The sequence below is a fragment of the Calypte anna genome, chromosome 1 (assembly GCF_003957555.1).
Source record: "Calypte anna isolate BGI_N300 chromosome 1, bCalAnn1_v1.p, whole genome shotgun sequence".
Classification (NCBI taxonomy): domain Eukaryota; kingdom Metazoa; phylum Chordata; class Aves; order Apodiformes; family Trochilidae; genus Calypte; species Calypte anna.
Genome location: NC_044244.1, coordinates 68,444,909 through 68,467,635, shown reverse-complemented (window position 1 = coordinate 68,467,635; position 22,727 = coordinate 68,444,909). Strand labels below are relative to the sequence as shown.

The following is a 22,727-nucleotide window of genomic DNA, read 5'->3' as shown; positions in this document are numbered from 1 at the left end:
TTTAAAAATACAGCAATGTAATAATAATAGCAATAATAATAATAGCAATACAGCTGTTCTCAGCAATCATACCAGTGAGAAGTCTGTTATAAAAAATATAAAAGTGATGCTATGCAGTCGTTTTACTCAAACATGATTAAAGAATATGTATTTTTTTCACCATTGCTCATGAGGTAAGAAGGCTTAATGAGGAAAACTGTCTGCTTAGGTTTTTCAATAGAGAACAGGTTAGGAACAGGGAAAATAGCATGAAAGGAGTGTCTAGCTACTGAAATTATGTGTGAAAAATTAATGAGGAGATATTGTAATATTTTGCACTTTGAAGGTGAAAATTTTGCACCATGGTTTAGGAATAAATCAAAAAGATTTGGGAGTTTATAAGGTGCTATGAAAATTTTAGGGTGGTGGATATAGGAGACACATCGCTGTGCTGGGATTAGCAGGAATATGCTAAACTTTGTAGGCAGGATGAAATTCAATCATCGGAAGCAGAGCCCCAAAATATGGAATAGCATGGAAGAACTGAATGAAGAGTGTAACTGAATGAACTATGAAAGCACATGAAGGGTGGAGAAAGAGGAGACTGCTCAGAGGAGGCACTGTCATTGTGTGTCCTTTCATGTAAACAGTGTGCTTTCAGTATCTATGGCACTACTATTACTTTTATCACTAGCTGAAATTTCTGAAATACAGTATAAAATAGATATATATCGCTTCTAGAGCCTTAGCTTCCAAACCAAACAAATTTTCAAAGACAATTTTTCCATTACTTTTTTATGGTGTTAACAGAGCATTTAATTTCTTAATATTTTTTTCAAAGCCTATTTAGAATTACGTATTATACAATGACAGTGTGAAATATGTTCAAGCCTAATCTTTTAAACATAACCTTTAGATCATTGCAATAAAATTCTAAATAAGTATTTAAGGTATATTTTTTTATTCTGCCTTTAAGAGACTTACCTAGAAAATATCTAAGTATTCATATCTGGGTTTTTTTCGTCATGAAAAGTACAGTATCAAACATCAACTGAATGATACTGAAATTTAGAACTGTTTTCTGAAATAACCTGTATAATTAGAAAGAAAACTAGAGAATGAAATGTTTCCAATGCTTCCCATGTGTTAAAAACCCCTGTCTTTTAAGAAACTGTGTTTGCTGCAGTGGGTAACTGCCATGTTCTGATTTAGGTTTGTTTGTGAAATGAATCCCACCAATACAAGGCCATGATATCACTATACCCTTTTCTCTTATAAATCACAGCAATTTACTAGGTAGAAATGACCTAGTCTTATTCTCTCATTCCCCCATAATCCAATCACTTCCTCTCATAAGCACTTTTCTCCTGGTTTTCACAATAATGCATTTTCTGTAACTAATAACCATCATTTCCTGATTATCATGCTTCTATCCTTGCTCAGGAATGTGGGTCTTATGGAGGTCAGGGTCATCTTTCCCATCCATCTGTGTCCTGATGCTAAGGCAGCAGTTAAGTGGTTAGCTTTAAGATAAGTCTGGATAGCCCATCATTTTGCATAATCCTCAAAACCAAGACTGAATAGTCCAATCTTCTACAAGAAATTCATGCTTGCCAATTTTGTAAAGACCAGTTCTTTTTTCCTTTTTTCACCAGAAAAAGTAAAGTGTGAGGTGAAGTTTTTCTACTTTATAATTGCCTGTGTTACTTATACTTAGACATTTATATCTTAGAGTTGACCATGTTTAACTTTCAGTGTTTAGTTCTGAGGGAATGAATGGAACAAAGGAAAACAAATTTGCTCAGGCAAAACGTGCCAGAAGAGAGGCCATACAACAAGAACAGAAATTTCTTTGCTTTTCACCACACAAAAACATTTCCTTAAGTGTTCCAAGCAAATGTGTATCAGCAGGGACTGGGTAAAAAAAGGTGTTGTAAAGAGAAGCATAACCCTCTGCCCCATGCGTCTATGTCCCAGTCTTCATGGGACATTTGAATATCTGGGATTTTCTTTGTATCTCAGTATATCCCAGCACTAGGCAACTTGGCAGTTTAACAAAAGGCACTGCATTGTGTAGCTGCACAAGATCCAAAATGAGGTCATTGATCTCACTGCCATTCATTTTCCAACTAACATTGACCTTCCAAAGGAATTTTTCTGTTAGGAAGCACAAGTTTGGCCAACCTTACTCTCCTTATAAACCTAAAAGGGAAATTTGGGAATAGTGCAGGTGAAAAGAAACAAAGTTTCCTCCAGCTATGGAAAACATTTCTTGTGCTTTGTCCTTGTATGGTGACACAACACTGTGAACTTCTATACTGGTAACTATATAAATCTAGGTTATATTGAAAATATTTAATTTTGCAGAGTAGATTTGGCTCTTGGGTAATGCATCAACTAAGTAATAACAGTGCCATCAAACTATTTTATGAGACAAGAGGACACTTCCCTTGAGGGTAATCTGCAAGACAGAAGGCTAAATAGTTCATCTGTGTGATGTGAGAACTGGACTGTCCTGAACAATCGATACCATTTTCCATGGAGTAATGCTATAACCACTGCCAGTGCAGAACACAGCCATTAAGTTTTATTTGAAACCTTCAGACAAGGTAAGGAATCTTGAAAAGCATTCCCGCAGCCTTTCACTTTGCTTTCATGATGAACAACTGAAATAAATAGCTAAGATCCTTAGCCACTGGACATTCAGAATATTTAGACATTTCTGCTTCTGCAAAACAGTGAAATCCTCAGCAACTGGGAATAATACTCAGGGCTTTTGTCATGTTATTTCTGCTGTTGTTGAAGTTTCATCTCTTTAACGAGGTTAAGTGCTGGAACTTTCCAAATCTAAGAACTATCGTACTTTCAATAGGCTTGAGAGTAACACAAATTTCTGAAAACCCAGTAATTCCTGGAGAAAAATAATTTCACTGTTACTTCACAACCAAGGTAACTTTGTCAAAAAAGATGTCTTACAGAGGCATCTCTTGACCATCAGACACAGTGGCTAACTTCTACCCTCAAATCTGCAAACACAACTCCCATTGATTTTATGGGTTAAGTACTCAGACTATTTTACATAGCAGCTAAGCACCCTTAAGCCCTAACAGACCATGTATATTGGCTGTGCACCAGCAGGCTAATCCAGAAGACACTTGGCCCAGTCCACATGGGTAAGGAAAGGGGGATCAACACCTGTTCTCTGTATGCACTCCAAAAGGTTTCCCAGAGTGCTGGGTCAGTTTTTTGTGCATCCTCAATTTCTCTTCCCTGCTACCAGCAGGTACTCTTCGCAAAAGAGAGAAGGTGACTAAGGTTTTTCCATCTTTTAAACAATATTTCTAAAGACTTAGAAAGTGGGAGGTCAGGTAGACAGAGACCTACCCTTGCTAAACCTCAACCAGTGCTCAGGGAGGCTCCCAGCACTGCTGAAGCAGACTGGAGTATCCAGCTGGCTACCCAGCTGTGATATGTCACCTTCCTCTTTTTTTAAACTCCTCAGCTGATTGCCATTACCCCAGGAAAAAGACCAGCACACAGCCACAACATCTGGAATAGTGCCCCTGCTCCCTTGACTCCACAGTGGTGTGGAGGCAGCTCATCTCTTGCTGTGTCACTGGTTTAGCTTGGAGGAAATCTGCTGCTGGCACATCCCTCACCACAGGCACAGGGCAGGAGCCAGACACGTGGGCTCTACCATCTCCTCGACTTCTACACCACTACGATTTTTATAACTGGCTAATAGAGCACACAGAGGACCTACTCTTGAGAAAAACACTATGTTTTTATGGAAGGGGCTTGGGCAGTTTACCAAGATTTTTTTATTCTTTTACATTCTGCATCCCCAGTGGCACTGGTAGGAAACTAGTTCTGACTTAAACCAAATCTTTGCTCTTCAGAGAGGAAATCATAGGATATTAACTTTAGTGACTATGTGTTTTCACAATCTGACCCTCTGTCCAGTTTAAAACCCTAACTTTCTTAAATTCAGCAACATTTTTTTAAAGATATGTCAGCAGTTGAGATCTATCCATCTAATAGTAAGAAATTTCCCCAGAGCTGTTGGCTCAAAAACTGCACAGCTTCTATTAGCTACTTTCTGCTCCATTTGGGGTTATATGATTTTCTGATTTATTTTTTTCAGTTTCACTTAAAATATTGCCTTAATTCATAGGCATGATATCCCCATGAGAACCACTGGACTGAGAAGTTCTGGTATCAGCTGCAGAGTCAAGGGACTGCTTCTGTGTTTTACAAGAAAAATGGTCTGCTTGTGATGTTCACTATCATGGTGCCCAAATGTCTTTGCCCTTTGGGGCTTAGGATTCCTCCATTGTAAATTATCATCTACAAAAGAAGATGACAATTATTTCCTTACCTAGTAGAAAAACTGTGAGGTGTTTAAGGATAGATGGCTGTATGACTGTACAGAGAGTGCACAGATGCTATGAGGAGTATTATACAAAAGCCTCCTGGATCCACATAATTGTAAAAACATGAAGAGAACAAAATAAGTTTGTCAGCCAGTGACAAGTGGAGTCCCTCAAGGATCAGTGTTGTGACCGGTCTTACTTAACATCTTTGTTGGTGACATGGATGGTGGCATTGAGTGCATCCTGAGCAAGTTCTCTGATGACACCAAACCGTGTGGTGCAGCTGACATGCTGGAGGAAAGGGATGCCATCCAGAGGGGACCTTGACAGGCTGGAGAGGTGGGCACATGCCAACCTCATGAAGTTCAACAAGACCAAGTGCAAGGTCCTGCATCTGGGTTGAGGCAATGCCAAGCACCTGTACAGGCTGGGCAGTGACTGGCTTGAGAGCATCCCTGAGGAAAAGGACTTGGGGGTGCTGGTGGGTGAGAAGCTCAACATGAACTGTTAGTGTAAACCTGCAGCCCCAGAAAGCCAACCAGATCCTGGGCTGCATCAAGAGAAGTGTGGCCAGCAGGCCCAGGGAAGTGATTCTGCCCCTCTGCTCTGCTCTTGTGAGACCCCACCTGGAGTGCTGTGTCCAGGTCTGGAGTCCCGGTTACAGGAGGGACATGGATGTGCTGGAGTGTGTCCAGAGAAGGGCCATGAGGATGATCAGGGGGCTGGAGCAGCTCTCCTATGAAGACAGACTGAGAGAGTTGGGGTTATTCAGTCTGGAGAGAAGAAGGCTCTGAGACGACCTTATTACAGCCTCCCAGTATCTGAAGGGGGCTACAAGAAAGCTGGTGAGGGACTTTTTAGGATGTCAGGTAGTGATAGAACTTGGAGGAATGGATTCAAACTAGAGGACAGCAGATTTGGATGGGAAGTTAGGAAGAAGTTCTTCACCATGAGGGTGGTGAGACACTGAACAGGTTGCCCAGAGAGGTGGTAGAAGCCCCATCCCTGGAAATGGGGATGGGCCAGGCTGGACAGGGCTCTGAGCAACCTGATCTAGTGGGAGGTGTCCCTGCCCATGGCAGGGGGATTGGGACCAGATGATCTTAAGGGTCCCTTCCAACCCTGAAAACTTGATGATTCTGTGAAGCAGTCTTTGGTACACATCTGTTCAAGTCCTTGTTCTCTCTATTATGATTACTTTGGAAGAGTAAAGTAATGAAGAAAGACCTGATGTTTAGTCAGGCCACTCATGGTAGCTCTCAGTTGTTCTATGTGGGCCAAAGACCAGATCTCAAATGTGCTCTGACCTAGGCTGGCTGCGGACTGGGAGGGAAAAGTAAAATGTTAACATTAAAATTTCCTAAATAATATATGTTTCACATCCCTTTCTCTCAAATACCTAGTGATGATTTATGTGTGATAACTAATTCTTCTCTTACTTGGAACCTGAATTCCTCCAAAACTGTATCTTAAATTCTATTGCCAGGAACTTACAGCAGAATTTCAGGAAAGTGTTATGACATTATAGAACAGACTTTTAATCAAAGAAATGAAAAAGTATTATTTTTCATTGAAACATCTCACATGGAGGGATGGACTGAAAATGATTTATCGGTCCCAAAGTAACAAAATTCAAACTTACCAATTCTAGTTGTGGAGTAGGGCTGAGGAATGAAATTGCTGTTCAGTAAGCCATAAATATAATAGAGCATCCAAAGGCATTAAAATCTGAAATAGGGTCAAACATGCATACCCACCACATGATTTATATGAAGATTTTTCATACATGAAGAGTCATAATAAATCCTATTAATGTCAGCAGTATGGTAGGTCTGGGAAGAAATAACTTCTACCAAGTGTTCCTGCTTATTTAGGCAAACATCACATTATTATAGCATTGTGACGCATGGAAAATGTCCTTACTTACAGCCAGGAAGTGTCTGTGTAGAAATCCAAGGAGAAGGACTGCCATAACCAACATTCGTACTGGCGGCAACTGCAAATCTGTACCATCTGTATTTTTTCAGTCCATGCACTGTCACTTCTATCCAGTCATCCACCACATTTTCATATAAATACTGATGCATCTCGTATTCAATACATTCATCAGTTTCCCAGGCACTGCAATGGATGGACTGTAGCTGCGTGGTAATCTTGTAGTTTTGAAAGTAGCCCAGGATAGATTTCGGTGATCTCCAATTCAAGGTCACACTTGTTGACTGCACATTGGAAAAAACAATATCCCTGGGAGCACTAGGAACTACAAATTAAAACACTTGTAAGGTATCTTCATTTGAATGAAACATGATTGCAACAACAACCCAGTGCTGAAAAAATATCTTAATAAGCATTCAACTTTATATGGGTTAATAAGCAGTATTACACTGGTCTAAATCACACTGTACATATATAGGTGCTGTATGCTTGCCATAGCATTTGAAAAAAAGAAAAATACTTGTAGGTACTCAGGGGTAGCTCTGAGAGGTGTGACATGGCTGTTGCTACATTTCAGGCTATGTCTCAACTTGGAATGGGAGTATCAAGTAAAGCTATTTTTGGCCTACCCATAGCATCTTTTACTGCTGTTGCTAACTGGGATTCCTCACCTCTCACTTAGAAGTACTAATTTGTCTCACTCTCCCTTGGTAGCATAGGGAATCCTCAAGCAACACCACAAGGTTTCCTAAGTGCCCTGTTTCACCCTCTGAATGGAAACATGCAACCAATACATGCAATATGTTGTCTATGCAAGTGCTTTGCAAGCTGTTCAGTAAAAAACAAACTAAAAGAAAGCCAACAGGAAAAGCTAAACAATATGGCACTACAAAGCAAAAAAATAAACTTGCTATAAACTTTGCTTCTATGTATTTATATAAGTACATATATGTGGGTATACACAGGTTATATTCATGTGCCTGGAGAGAGAAGCACTGCACGGATATACATACACACACAGACACATATCCACACACATTTATCCATATCTATTTTAAGCCAACAGTGTCCAACAAACTCTCCCAGACTGGATGCTACATATGGTTTTGTGCTAAATCACATAGTCATACAGTAAACTAACATTATCTCTAAGACTGTGTAAGATAATACTAATACTCTCTGTGGCAAAAACTGCAGAGAAATCAGCTCAGAAATAATTTTTTACATTTAGCTTTAATGAGTGATTTAGGGGGAAGAAGCATCACTGGTGAAAGAAAAACACATGATACATCCTCAAACTGAAACTGAAGAAGACCTAAGGCTTACATAAAGAGTAAAGGGACCCCAGACCAACATTACTGGGGAAGAAAGAGAAAACACTCATTTTTTATTTTTTTTTTTAAGTCTTGTGGGAATATCTGATCTCCGCTTTCATCTGCAAAAATTTGTTTATAAAATCATCATAATGTAACAAGCTGAAGCCTCTCCACTAAATATGGTTATTTAAGAAGAAACGTTATTTCTGAGTCAAACCAAGCTGGGATGATAAAAAGGTTGAGGAATTCAAATCCCTTCAGATGAGCTAAAAGCAGGTGGAGCCTGCAGGAGAGTATTCAGGCAGAGGAACAGGGGGTGCTGCCCCTGTCCTTGTGCTCAGATCTCACGCGTGTGTGCACAACATCACAGCATGCCACAGTCCCATCTGCTCCCACCCTGCTACACACTAAGTAGAGAATAAGAGCAAACTCTCTAAGAAAAAACCTTTCTAGAAACAACTTTCATCGTCATACTCAAAGTGATAAAAAATAAAGTTGTTTTGCTCTCTTGTTCTCAGCACAAAGAGAAGAAAACTACAGGAAGCAGTGAATAAAACAGGAGCAGGCAGTAACTTTCTTGTGTGGTCAGTTCTTGGAGAGGTAGTTTTACGTTTTAAAAAAAAGGTGGAAAACTTTGTCCACTTTCAGAAAAATAAATACTGCAGTATTTTCATAATAGCTCTGTAGACTCTATTTGCTACTTCTGCAAATTATAAAAAAGGGTTTATTTTGGCCATTAGTAGATGGAAAATAAAGGCAGAGAAATGTTCAGTATCTACTATAGAAAATTTATATTTTTCTTAAAAAAATCCTCTACTCTGTTGTAATAGAAGATATTAACATCTTTTAAGATAATGCAAAGAATATTAATTTTACAAACTCAAATTTAATGATGATAAAATATGGGATAGAACGGATAAAACTATTTAAGTTAAATACAAGATACCACCAAGTCCCACCCTGAACATGAATTAAAGTATTTTTTAACACCCAGTACTATATATTCCAGGAACTTATAATTTAATAGTCAACAAAGTCATTGGAACAAATAAAAATTAAAAGAACTTAAGAATAATTCTTCTCCTCCTCACTCAGAGGAGGTAAATTTTTTTAAGATAATGGATATACCCTCACCTTCTCAGGCACACAACTCCAGGAACACTTGCTGCAACAGGAATGGCCAACATTGGAACGAAACTGTGAGAGTATGAAACACCGAGATGGAAACAACTGGCTCTAATGCCTCTTGGTCAACACTACTAACTTCCATCTGCTGAAAACAGATTACTAGGCTATGCAGCAATTTAAATGAAAGACTTTGTCAAATGAATTAATTACCTGACTCCCTCTCTGAAATGTTTATATAGCAATGCATGGAATATGGGGAAAAAGCAGGAGGAGCTGGAGATCTGCACTGGGTTGCGTGGCTATGATGTAATTGCAGTCGCACAGCTCCCGTGACTGGAATGTTGTCATGGATGGCTCTGCGTTATTTAGGAAGGAGAGACTAAAAAGGTGAGGCAGTGGTGTCGCTCTTTATGTGCAATAGCAACTGGAATGTCCTGAGTTCCACCCAGAGGGTGAAAGCTTGTGGGTAAGAATTAAGGGTCATGCAAATGGGAGTGAAACTGTTGTGGGTGTCTACTATAGACCACCAACCCAAGAAGAAGATGCTGATGAGGCCTTCTACAGTCAACTGGAAATAGCCACTAGATCACTCTTTAGTGCTCATGGGTGACTTCAGTCACCCTAATACTTGTTGGAAAGCCCACACATCCAGGTATATCCTGTGCAAAAGTCTCTTATAGTGCATCAGTGGTAACTTTCTGATGCAGCAAGCTGGAGAAACAACTAGGAGAGGTGCACTGCTGGACCTTGTACTAACAAATAAAGAAGGTCTTGTTGGGGATGTTAAGGTTTTAAACAGCCTTCATGACACTGACCATGACATGGTTGAGTTTATTATTTTACAAGGAAGAAGAAAGGCTATAAGTAGGACCACAATCCTGGACTTCCACAGGGCTATCTCTGCATTCCTTAAGGATCTACTTGTGGTAATCCCATGGGCTAAGACTCTGGAAGGGAAGGGAGCCCAAGAAAATTGGTCAGTTTTTAAATATCACTTCCTTCAAGGCCAAGATAGGTGCGTTCCCTTGAGTAAAAAACTGGGCAGAAGTAGTAAGAGACCTGTATGGATCAACAAGGAACTTTTGAAGAAAGTCTCATGAAAGAAAGAAATTCTCAGCTCATGGAAGAAAGGACTGGTCACTTGGGAGAAATATAGGAATGTTATCAGAGAATGTGGAAAGGTGATAAGAAAGGCCAAAGCCCTCTTAGAACTGAAACTAGCAGAGGAAGTAAAAGGAAACAAGAAGAGTTTCTTTAAATGTATTGGTAGTAAAAGGAAGAACAGGGAAAATGTGGGCCCACTGCTGAATGGGGTGGGAGCCCTGATAACAGAGGATGGAGAGAAGGCAGAGTTGCTGAAGCCCTTCTTTGCTTCAGTCTTTACTCCTAGGACCAGCCCCTATGAACTCCAGACCCTGGAGAGAGAGAGCCTGGAGGAGGGAAGACTCACCACAGGTCAGTGAAGACTGGGTTAGAGATGAGTTATGCAAACTGAAATACACAAGTCCACGGGCCCTGATGGGATGCACCCAATAGTGTTGAGAGAGCTGGATGATGTTATTGCTCTACCACTCTCCATCATTTTTGAAAGATCATGGATAACAGGAGAGATGCCTGAGAACTGGAGGAAAGCCAATGTCACTCCAGTCTTCAAAAAGGGCAAGAAGGAAGATCCAGGCAATTACAGACCAGTCAGCATCACCTCCATCCCTGGAAAAATGATGGAGCATCTCATTCTGGAGATCATCTCTAAGCACATGGAAAAGAAGAAGGTTATCAAGAGTAGTTGTCATGGATATACCAAGGAGTGCCTTCTATGATGTTGTGACTGAGTGGCAAGATGCAGGGAGACCAGTGGATCTTGTCAACCTTGACCTCAGCACAGCTTTTGACACAGTCTCCCATAACATTGTCATGAGCAAGCTCACAAAATGTGGGCTAGAAGAACCAGCAGTGAGATAGATTAAGAACTGGATACACAACAGAGACCAAAGAGGGGTGATCAATGACACAGAGTCCATATGGAGACCTGTGACTAGTGGAGTCCCCCCAAGGATCTGTGGTGGGTCCAGTCCTGTTCAATATATTTATCAACAACCCTTCAGGATGGGATATAGTGTCTTCTCACCAAGACTGCCGATGACACAAAGCTGGGAGAACTGGCTGACACCACAGAAGGCTGTGCTGCCATTCAGAGGTGCCTGAACAGACTAGAGACTTGGACAGGGAAAAAATTAATGAATTACAACAAGGGCAAGTGTAGAGGGTAGGAACAACCATAGGAAGCAGTATAGGTTGGGGACTGAATCCTTGGAGAGCAGCATAGGGGAAAGGGACCTGGAGGTGCTGGTGGATGGAAGGATGACCATGAGCCAGCAATGTGCCCTTGTGGCCAAGAAGGCCAATGGCATCCTGGGGTGCATCAGAAGAGGAGTGGTCATTAGGTCGAGAGAGGTTCTTCTCCCTCTCTACCCTGCCCTGGTGAGGCCACAGGTGGAATATTGTGTCCAGTTCCGGGACCCCTCAGTTCCAGAAGGACCTGGAACTTCTTGAAAGAGTCCAGCACAGAGCAACCAAGATGACTGAGGGAGTGGAACATCTCCCTTGTGAGGAAAGGCTGAGGGAGCTGGGGCTCTTCAGCTTGGAGAAGAGGAGAATGAGGGCTGATCTCAGCAATATTTACAAATACATAAAAGAAGAGAGCCAGAAGGATGGTGCCAGCTTCTTCTCAATTATGTCCAATGATAGGAAAAGAGGCAATGGATATAAGCTTGAGCATAGGAGGTTCCATATAAACACAAGGAAAATTTTTTTTACTGTGAGGGTGACAGAGCACTGAACAGGCTGCCCAGAGAGGTTGAAGAGTCTCCTTCTCTGGAGACATTCAAAGCCCCCCTGGACGTGTTCCTGTGTGACCTCCTGTAGGCGACCCTGCTCTGGCAGGAGGGTTGGACTAGATGATTATTCAAGGTCCCTTCCAACCCCTAAGTTTCTGTGATTCTGTGATTTTGTGAAATACTGAAACAGGGGTAGATGGTAGATGGTGGATAGTAGCTGGTTCCTTGATGGGTGCTAAGAGAAGGGTAGTTCATAAAGGAAGCCTCCATGAGTTTCCTTGTATTTGGCAGAGAGAAAATCCCACAGAGAGGGAGAAAGAACAGGATGCAGGAAAATTATGTTTCTCCTTCCACCCATCCCCTGGAGAAGTGTCCTTTTTCCTTTTTCCCCACTGACTACAGAGGGAACACATGCAAATTACTTCTACAAGGCTGAAGATACTCTCTGTGGTCATCCTGATGAGTAATACTACATAAAAATCATCATTTAGAAATACAAGCTTGCAGGTATCAAGATAACAGACAGATTGGACAAGTACTACTTCTTCCCTACACAGCTTTGATTTCTATTTTTTGTCATAATGTTTCCAATTCACTTAGACCCATGCGTGAAAAATATTTCCAATCTACAAAAGAAAGGGGGAGTTGGCAGAAGATGTCAGAAAATTTTCCCCATCAGTGACTTCACAGATGGAAAATCAGACCCTTAAGCATTTGTCAGTTTAAAATCTTGTTCACTTTCTCTAATTACTTACATAGAAAAATCAAATATAAATGTAATGTCTCATTAGAACAAGTGAAAAGATCTGATCAGAATCTGAAGCAAATGAGAGATTTGTTCTGAGGGCTGCAGTGAGGAGCAGTGACACTCAGTGGCACAGTGTTCCTTGCACTCAATGATTGTGTTCAATGAGACAATTTCAAGACAACTACGCTATTGGGTTACAGATACAAAGAGGATTACAATTACTCTAGCATGGAGAATCAGTTTTCCATTCCTTAAGAATGACTAAAATTCCCCCAAATTTTTCACTCCACAGATGGTACCAATTTAAACAAACCATTCCATACTTCCTAGAGTTATCATGCAACTTGTTTAAATTTTCTAAACATGACTCCAACTATGATGAAGCGATCACTGTTCCACTAAAAACAATCCAAAAATTGCATCTTTGTCAATTATTCTTTCAGACTAAATTTGAGCCGTAAAAAAAACTTATGTAACTGCTCTCATATGCTGCTGCTTTGACAGAAACTTCATTAGTATTCCTGGTTTTCAGAAATGTGCATGAAAGGCATGAAGAAAGTCTGTGTTTAGGGTGGTGTAGGAAGCCAACTGTCTAAGACTATGCTCTGATTAGCTAGCTGGCATTCTAGTGCTAATCTCATATTAAAACTTCCCAGGAACTATGGATAGGACTCCTTGATTCTTAATCTCATATCTGACAGTTTTTTCTTACTGAACTATCATAGAATCATAGCAAGTTAGGGGTTGGAAGTGATCCTGAAAGATCATCAAGTCCCACTTGCCCTGCGAGAGCAGGGTCACCTACAGGAGGTAACACAAGAACACATCCAGGGGGGCTTTGAATGTCTCTAGGGAAGGAGACTCCACAACCTCCCTAGGCAGCCTGTTCAGTGCTCTGTCACCCTCACAGTAGAAAAAAATTCTTCCTAATATTTATATGGAACCTCCTAAGCTCAAGTTTATAACTGTTTCCCCTTGTCCTACTGTTAGTCAACACTGAGAAAAGCTTGACTCCATCCTCCTGGCACTCACCCCTTACATATTTATAAACATTGCTGAGGTCAGCCCTCATTCTTCTCTTCTCCAGGCTGAAGAGCCCCAGCTCCCTCAGCCTTTCCTCACAAGGGAGATGTTCCACTCCCTCAGTCATCTTGGTGTCTGTGTGCTGGACTCTTTCAAGCAGTTCCTGCTCCTTCTGGAACTGAGGGGCCCAGAACTGGACACAATATTCCACCTGTGGCCTCACCAGTGCAGGGTAGAGAGGGAGGAGAACCTCTCTTGACCTGCTAACCACCCCCCTTCTAATGCACCCCAGGATGCCATTGGCCTTCTTGGCCACAAGGGCACATTGTTGGCTCATGGTCATCCTTCCATCCACCAGCACCCCCAGGTCCCTTTCCCCTGTGCTGCTCTCCAACAGCTCAGTCACCAACCTGTACTAGTACCTGGGGTTGTTCTTTCCCAGGTGCAAGACTTTACTCTTGCCTTTGTTGTAATTCATTCATTTTCTCCCTGCCCAACTCTCCACTCTGTCCAGGTCCCTCTGAATGGCAGCACAGCCTTCTGCGGTGTCAGCCACTGCACCCAGTTTTGTCATCAGCAAACTTGCTGACAGCACACTCTATTCCCTCATCCAGGTCATCAATAAATATACTGAATAGTACTGGTCCCCGTACTGACCCTCGAGGGACTCCACTAGAAAGAGACTTCCAACCAGACCCCATCCCATTGTCTACAGCTCTCTGGCTTCTGTCCTTCAAACATCTCCTGATCCATCTCACTACCCAATCACCCAGGCCACATTTCTTCAGTTTAGCTCCAAGGATGCTATTGGGAGATGGTGTCAATGCCTCCCTGACATCAAGATAAACTGTGTCCACTGCTCTGCCATCATCCATCCTCCTGGTTACATCCTCATTGAAGGCTATCAGGTAGGTCAGACATGACTTCCCCTCAGTAAATCCATGTTGACTGCTCCAGATAAGCCTCTTCTTCTTGATGTGCCCAGAGATAGCACCAAGAATGAGTGGTTCCATTACCTTTCCAGGGATGGAGGTGAGGCTGATCAGTCAGTAGTTAGTCAGTAGTCCTCTTTCTTGATGACAGGAGTGACATTTGCTTCGGTCCAGTCCTCAGGCACCTCTCCTGTTCCCAATGTCTTACCAAAGGCGATGGAAAGTGGCCTAGCAATGACATCTCCCGATTCCCCCAGCACCCATGGCTGCATCCCATCAGGACCCATGGATTTATGGATGTCCAGACTCATTACCTGATCCTTACCCCAGTCCTCATCAACCAAGGCAAACTCATCCTTTACCCTGATTTCCTCAGCAGCCTTAGGGGCCTGGGGCTCCTGAGGACATCCTCCAGAAGTATACACAGAGGCAAAGAAGGTGTTCAGCAATTCTGCTTTCTTCGTATCCTTCTGCAGGGTTTAATTCCAAGGAGGCTTCAGCTTTCCTAGTTGCCTCTCTGCTTTCTTAGACAACAGTCTTAAATTCCCCCCAAGTGGCCTGCCTATCATTCCACTGCTGAAAAGCACTATATTGCTTTTGCTATAATTCAAGTAACTCTGAGAGTAGGGAGCTTTTCAAAACCTGAAAATTTTGGTGCAATGTACTCTATCATTTTCCACATAGTAGTTTTAATTTGGCATATGAAAGCCAACCAGGGAGCTGGCAGAGAGGTTGGCCATGAAATACCGGTGAGCTTAATTTCTGGATTGGAGAAGGAATCAGGTATTTTCAGGTCCATCCACCATTGTTCACATGGTGGCCAAACTCCAGCAAAAAGTTCCTGAAGCAAGATCCACATGGGATTTTAAGTTCATAAGGCCTATTTACGTGCCTGAACTCCCACTGAAGTTGATAGGAAGCTAAGCACCTAAATAGAAGTTACTTTCACAGATCTTGGCCCTGGCTCCCTATGCTCATTTAGCTGCAATGCTTATCAGCCCTTTCTAAGCTAGTGGACTGTTCTGAGATTAAGTCTTCATTTGAGAAACTAAATGAAAGGACATTCCTGGTAGAACAAACACCAGGACTCTGATCAAGTTGAACTGGGCCAGTGGAAGTGGTTTAAATGGACATAAATAACTGGCAGGAAAAATCTTACTCGCAATGCAAAGATAACCTAAGGGCAGCAAAGGACACACATAAAAAAATTGTACTGAGAAAAATTACGGCTTTTTGTAAAGACTTCTGTGGAAAGCAATGACTACAGCTGCAAGCACGGGGAACAGAAGATGGTAATATGATATGGCATAGTTCCTAGCAAATTAAAAAAAAAAAAAGTCTGCCTACAGAACAGCTGCTTGTAGCTGGAGTTTGGATTAAAAGAACAGCGGCAGCCTAGAAGTCTGTTGGGTGGTATTAAGAGCATCAATAGGAGGAAAGTGAAGAACAAAATAGAACAGATAACAGTGGGCACAGTATTCAGAAAATGGAGGTACAAGGAAAGAAAATTAATATTCTGAATCAATTATCTCTAATAATTTTTGAGAGTTTAGTTGCCCATGGGAATTCTTGGGTTAAGCTGGTATTCCTTTTACTAAATACTACTCTAACATAGACTGCTAATTTCAGAGGAACTCATGATATAAAGTCCTGCTCCGTATGAATAAGGACATCTCAAATAGGTCCCAAATGATTTTACTAACATAAAAACATGAAAAAGAGAGACTATTTTTCCCATGACTTGGGACTGATACTATCAGACATGCTTTAAAGGAAATTGCACCGTTGAGAAAATGTCTTAAAAAGCCTCCTTGGACTGTTTTTCTTAGTCTGTTGGACTGTGCTTCTTAGTCCTTAGCACATTAGAACATTCAGTCTTTAAAAATGGGATCAAAGGAATTAAAAAGCAAATCCTACAAATCTAAGAAAAAATGCACACCTTGGATCTAAGCTTAGAAAACTAGTGAAAGGCTGTTAGTATGTGGTCTGAAATTAAGTAAGAATAATCAGTTTTCTGATAAATGGGATGACTCTACTTTTCAGCAAACGATTTATGTGACCCTGTAAATGTCAGCTTTGTACATATAGGTCTCCACAGTTTCTTGTTAATCTAGAATTGGCCTACTCCTTAAAAATACTTCTTTTATTCTACACTGTATGATTCTTCTGTTTTACCTACCTGCTTATAAAAATAAAGTCAGTGCAATTTCATTGGCAGCAGTGAAGTCATCATTGCATTTGTTTAGTTAAGATTTGCCATAAACATCAAAGCCATTAACTGACATTTGGACATACCAACTAACCCAAAAATCTTAAAAAAAAAAATCAAACATAATCCACATTACATGAGGAAAACATAAAACTGGAGGGAAAAAAAATTAGGTTTCAAGTCATCTTGGAAAAAAATATTTCAAAAGTTCTTAATCATGGTTTACTCTGCAATTTTGTGCTGCTTTCACTTCAACAGCTTGGAAACGTGAATTTGCAGCATTCACTGAACATGTGAAACATGCTACTCTTATCTGTACTAGTGACATGTACCTCAAAGCTCTTCCACTGCCAAATCTATGGATATGCAGTAGGTTGATTGGTCAGGACAACCAGGCCAACACACACTGCACATCATGCTTGGGGCCCTAATGATGGCTTTAGAGTATAGACTTAAACATTTCTGTCAGCGTATTATGGTCATCTGTAGTTCTCTTCACAAGTTAAAGAGGAAATTAATGTTACTCCAACTCATAGAACTGCCATGAACTGCCATGTCCTAAGAAAAGAATTTACGGTTGACAGAAACAGTGTTTCCTTGGATACGAAGAAGGCTTTAAGCTCACGAATGTTTTGAGCTCCTCATAGCCTTGGTTAAAAAAGAAAAAAGGTCCACATTTTCTGATGGGCACCTCGGAAAATGGGCACCTGTACAAACACAGAATCTTTAAAGGTTCCCCTGTGCAGACATCTTGTGCTCACAAAAAAGACATTTTGTGCACAAGTAGCAACACATGTTAATTTGCCACCTCCACACCAAAAGACTTAAAAAACTTCCCCACTACCGATCCATTCAGGCACTACTCTCTTTAATACATGAGGCCTTCTTCTGTATATAGCTAGAAGCTGGTATTGGCCAGCAAAATTAACCACAGATTAAAATGTTTCCAGGACAAATTCATAACTCTATTTCTTTTTAATGTGAGTTATGAAGGCATTTCTGTTTAGCAGAAAAGAAATGGTAAGGACTGTCACTGCAGTATAATGGGGGCCTCAACCTGCTCCAAGACTCAGTGTTCAGTTATAAAATTAAATAGGACCACCTGTACAGAGGGAATAGTTACTCTGTAAGTCTTAACACTACAGTTACTATGATTAATATCTTCAGAGCAGAATGTAAATTTTATTAAGAAAAATCTAACTGAAAAAAAATTTAAAGCAGCAGAAGTTTTCTTTGATTATTCATGCTTTCAACCCTCCAACTAGCTTTTTGATTGTTTTGCTTTGATTCTTCGCTGAATGACTATTACACTTGTCCCAGACTTGTGAGTGAACTTAATATTCACAGCTTTAGTGTGTCTTTTGGGGAAGTTTCCATAATATTATGGCTCTTTGTCCCTTCTAAAAGCTTACTTAGGGAAATTTCATTTTAATATGTGCATTTTCTTGAAAATACTCCAAGGATTGCCATTCAGTCATAAAATCCTAGCTAATATATGAATGCATACTTCTTACATTATCTTTCAAACCCTGTAGAATATATTTAAACACAAAGTAATAGTACTCATACAAAGTTGACAATTTATATAACATACTGCAACTCAGGAGGGCTACATTAGAAACAAAGCACTACTAATCTTGTAAATTTAATCTTCATGATCCTATTTAATTGTACACAGATACAAGCAAATTTACCTCCCAAAAGAAGGCAAATAATCTTGCTAAGAATGTAAAGGTCAGACACTATGCAGTGAGACACTGAGCCAAATTTGATTTCACTTTATGTCAGAAATAAATGCGTTGTCAGTGACTCAGTGCTGGCTACATATTCTGTGACTAATCTTAGACCACCATAAATAAGAAGCTGACAACAGCTATAAAACTATTTCCATTCCCAACTACGAATCTCCAGTTCCTGGCACCCAGTCACCACAAAACAATTCATGCAAACACACAGCTAAGGATATGTCCTAATAGTAACTAGTTTGTTGTAAACATGACTAAGCAACAACATGCAAGAAAATGCTTAAGGAGGAAGAGTCTATGCAGTGTTTGATGCAAAAATTACATGTGCTGAAGCATAAATCCTGCACTTAGGGCAACTCCTAGTGATAAGATGCATATGCCACATGTTGATACAAAATAAAGTCTGTTAAAAGTCTGTTTTGTGTTTTCTCCTGCCAGTACAGGTCTATGTAACACTGATCAGATTATGAGTCTCCTTGAAGCCCAGCCTTAATACCATATCCACAGCTTCTCCAGGCTTCCCTCAAGCCAACTCCAAATGTCTCTGAAATCAATCAATTTTTTTAGGAGCCAGGCTTTAACACTTCTAGAAACCTTTTCCCCATCCTTCAAGAAGTGAAGTACCTAGGAGCCTCTTGATGTTCTCTTTACCTCTGGGTAACATGCCTCCTATAAGACTTCCTCCAAAATCTGGAGGTTTTGAATGAGACCAGTTTTAATTGTACATTGCCTATCTGCACCCACCCCCAGTTTCAGTTTTACTCGATTTCTGAGTCAGGGCTGGCTGTTTGCAAGTTCTGATTTAAAGGAAAGCACAGAGAGTTATGACTGCAGTTGAAAAGTGTAGCTAGATGCATGCTTGTGTGCACCCTTGCTAAGCACAACACACATCACTATTTCCAGAGAAAGCTTTCTGATATGCTTATCTCCAATATTTAAACAATAACTTCCCTCAGAAGTGGATTTTGAACCCTGCCAATGGACAGAAGTTTCTGAGCAAACAAGAGAGCAAATGACCCATGGAGAATCCTAAAACTGACAAAGACACAAACTGGAGGGCACAAACAAGAATCAGAAAATGTTGATCTGTGAGTCAAATGAGAGACAGCATTTTTATCAGAAATGGATATTAATGTGCCACCTCGTTGTTTTAAAAAAAGGGATATGGCCAGGCTTCAGTGGGATGGACTGTATTACAATGAGCAGCAGTCACCATAGTACAACCCAAGCTATTTTCACACCGTTGGCTGCATCACGCCAGCAAGGGGCTGCTCTGCTGCTCCTCATTTGGAGCTCAACCATTTGATCTGGAGCCACAGCAGTAGCAGCTCTGCTGACAATACATGTAGTCTAAATTCATTCAGACAAACACATCTGCAAGTCTAACTTTAAGGAATGTGGAAACCAAACCTCAAAGCAGGCCACTGAGGCTTTGTGAATAGAGGAGATAAAAGTACTGAACCTAAGTGCAAGCAGCTCAGGAAGCTACCAATAGGCAGCCTGAGCACATGGATAAGCCTGACCTCTAAGTTTATGTGTCAGAGTCTAGTCTCAATATTAGAGACGCCCTCCTCCACTTGTCATTCAGAACCCAAACCCCAAAACCCATCACTGGCATGGGGTCTTCTATCTATTATTTGACAGTACTGAGCAGAACTCACTTTTTCAGTTAAAATTTTTAAGTGACTGAAGGCTGCCACTCATCTGTTAAGTTATCCAATAACTTCGTAATTAAAGTCTAATAAAAGTTAGGTTTGGTTCCTAAACAGTAGAGGATACAGTAGAGCCTTCCCCATCCCACCCCTAAATTCCCTAATGATCCAGCTATTTTGAATTAAAAGACCTCCTCAACTCCACTGCATGAATTGATGTTGCTGAAGAGCAAACAGCTATAGGAACTAAATGCAGTAATTGCTCCTGAAGTCCAGAGGGAAGGTGAAGTCTAGTTCTGGATCCTACTTGTTGAATTTTTAATTGTCATACTGAATTATCACTGAAGAAGAAACAAACTAAACCAAACCAAACCAAACCAACCAAACCAAACCAAACAAAAAAACTAGCAAAAAACCCCCAAGAACCAAAAAAAAAAAACCAAAAAACCCAACACCAAAAAAGAAAAAAATACACCAAAAAAACCCAGAAAAAAAAACAAAACAAAAAACAAACATGAGAAACAATACCAAGAGTAAAAATCACCCCTAGCTGGGAAAGAAAACTGAAATAGAAATTTACTTTCTGGATTGGGCTTTGGGCTCCTCTCCACCTCTGGTTTAGAAGCTAGACACAGAACCAAGACTATATTGACATAGGGATTTCATCTCTAAGTGCATAAGGAAGTTTTAGGTGCCAGATGAAAGCACAGCCAGGATCTGGCAAACTCTGAAGTGTGCATGGAGAAAAAAAAGAAGATATATTTTGGCTGAAACTTTTTTTATTCCAATGCCAAAAAAATCCTGCCTGTATTCTTCTTTGGATTTAGCTCATGATTTTCCTTGTTTTTAAAAAATCCTATTCATCAAGAGTTATGACAGAAGTCTGACTGAAGAAGTTAATGCTTCTTAATTGCAAAAATTCTGAACAGTTTTATCGTTCTCAACACAGAAAGGTACTCTCTCTCTCTCTGTGCTTTTTAAAATGACAATTTTAAATTCATTCCATTCTCACTACCAAGAAAATTCTAAAACAGAAGAGAGAGGAAATCCTGTTTCTCTTCATCCACTATGAGTGTGAAGTTTAAACAACAGGATTTAACTGCCTGAATTGAAGAAGGTATTTCAGTCTTGAGTGTTTCATCACTTTAATAAAAGAATTAATTTGAATATTTTTTTTACCTTTTTCTGGAAGTGTACTGGCGTTGCAAATCTGTTCTTCACCATCACCAGCAGATGTTGCAGCTTTTATTTTAAATTGGTAAGTAATATTGGAAAGTAGATTCCTAAAGGTATGCAGTGCATCATAGGCTGAAAAATTTGTAGAATTTCCTTCAACTGTGATGATGTAGTGAGTAATTACACCATTGGATGATGCAGGAGGGTCCCACTGCACTAGGATCGATTGCCAACTCGTTGCAATACAATGAACATTCTGGACAGCATCTGGTACTTAAAAGACACATATGCACCAAAAATTAACATTTCCACACAATTAAAATGGTAATCATAGAACAAGGTAGTCAGAGAAGCAGACCCATCCTTCACAGAAAGGGTCAAACATTTCAGTGGCAGAAATGGTGGTTTCTTCTGTAGAAGAAACACATTGAGACAACAAAACCACAACTTTGTCCTCACTGAATAGTTCATTTCCAGCTACTGTGAAACTGAGATTCTGGTACTTGAAACAGAATGGGCTGTCTATCTGGCTTTTTCCTACTTGTGTCTTCCAATTTTATTTTCACATTTGCTCATATATTTGCCTTTTTTTTTTTTTTTTTTTTTTTTAAGTGTAGTAACACATATACAGAATTGTGAAATGCATGCACATACTCCACTACAGCACCAACAGGAGAAGATCCTTATTTATATTATGTTTTAGTTCTTTTAGGCACTGTATCATATCTCTGTCCTTTCAGCAGAGGCATGGCCTGCACAGAAATCACTAGGCAGATTTCAGAGCTGTCATACCAATGCCTGGCTGTTTTTCAACTTCTTGCTGGTTCCAGCAGGAGAATTTTTTTAAATGCTCACAAAAAATAAATAAAAAGTAGCAAATATTATAGTCATGCTGAAAATAGAGCAGTTAAGTGTGAACAATTGGTTAAACAGAACAATGAATTAAAGTATGTCAGAAAGGGCTAAAGTTCTGGCTGTACCAGCTAAGAGAACATGAACATATACTGAAGACTGCTGCAGTTTCCTCTATTAAATATAAATATATATATATATATAAATTATCCTCTATAAAAGTATTTCCTCTATTAAAATGTGTCCAGGAATCCATAATATAATGAAAAGACTGTCAGTGAGGTACCAGAAATAGACAGAAACATGTTCATTATTGCTGCACAGAGGTAACTGAATCTCTTTAAAATTATTAGGTGTTTTTTCACAGTTCAAGGAAAAATCTTTTTTTAAAAAGCAGCACCTGCAGAAGAAAGAAAATTAACTAGCATTTTTAATAAGGACTACAGAGAGGACTTTTGGATGAACTCAACAAACTGACCTAGCAATTGCCCAAAATCTGGGTAGGAGGGAAAGGAAACAAAACTGCAACTAGCTGAGCATAAAATCTTAGAAAAAGGTGTAAAATTACTTGACCATGGTCCCATGGGCAATGTCTCTCCAGCACCTCTGAAGGAAGTACCATGAGTATGGAATGTCAGTGATGAAATGAGACAACTGGTGGATGACTTGGGCAAGCTGCAGGGATCCAACAGCCAACCTGAACCAGTTCAGTGATAGTCCAGATTTCTCACGGTGTTGTAACTGCTGGGTACAATAAACAGCATAGTATTTCCCAGAACCCCTGTTTTATCAGCTCTGGGAAGGATATTTCACTGAAAGTGT

The 22,727-nt window shown here is 40.3% G+C and overlaps 1 protein-coding gene across 1 annotated transcript in view; it reads right to left on the bottom strand.

Annotated features, from left to right (window-relative positions):
- PTPRQ (protein tyrosine phosphatase receptor type Q) overlaps window positions 1–22,727 on the bottom strand; it is a 107,248-nt gene that overhangs the window by 39,804 nt on the left and 44,717 nt on the right. The window contains exons 25-26 of the mRNA XM_008498155.2: window positions 21,057–21,326; window positions 6,280–6,612 (exon numbers count right to left, since the gene is read on the bottom strand). Of these exons, the coding sequence (XP_008496377.2) occupies window positions 6,280–6,612; window positions 21,057–21,326 (603 nt within the window). The remainder of the gene's footprint in view (window positions 1–6,279; window positions 6,613–21,056; window positions 21,327–22,727) is intronic.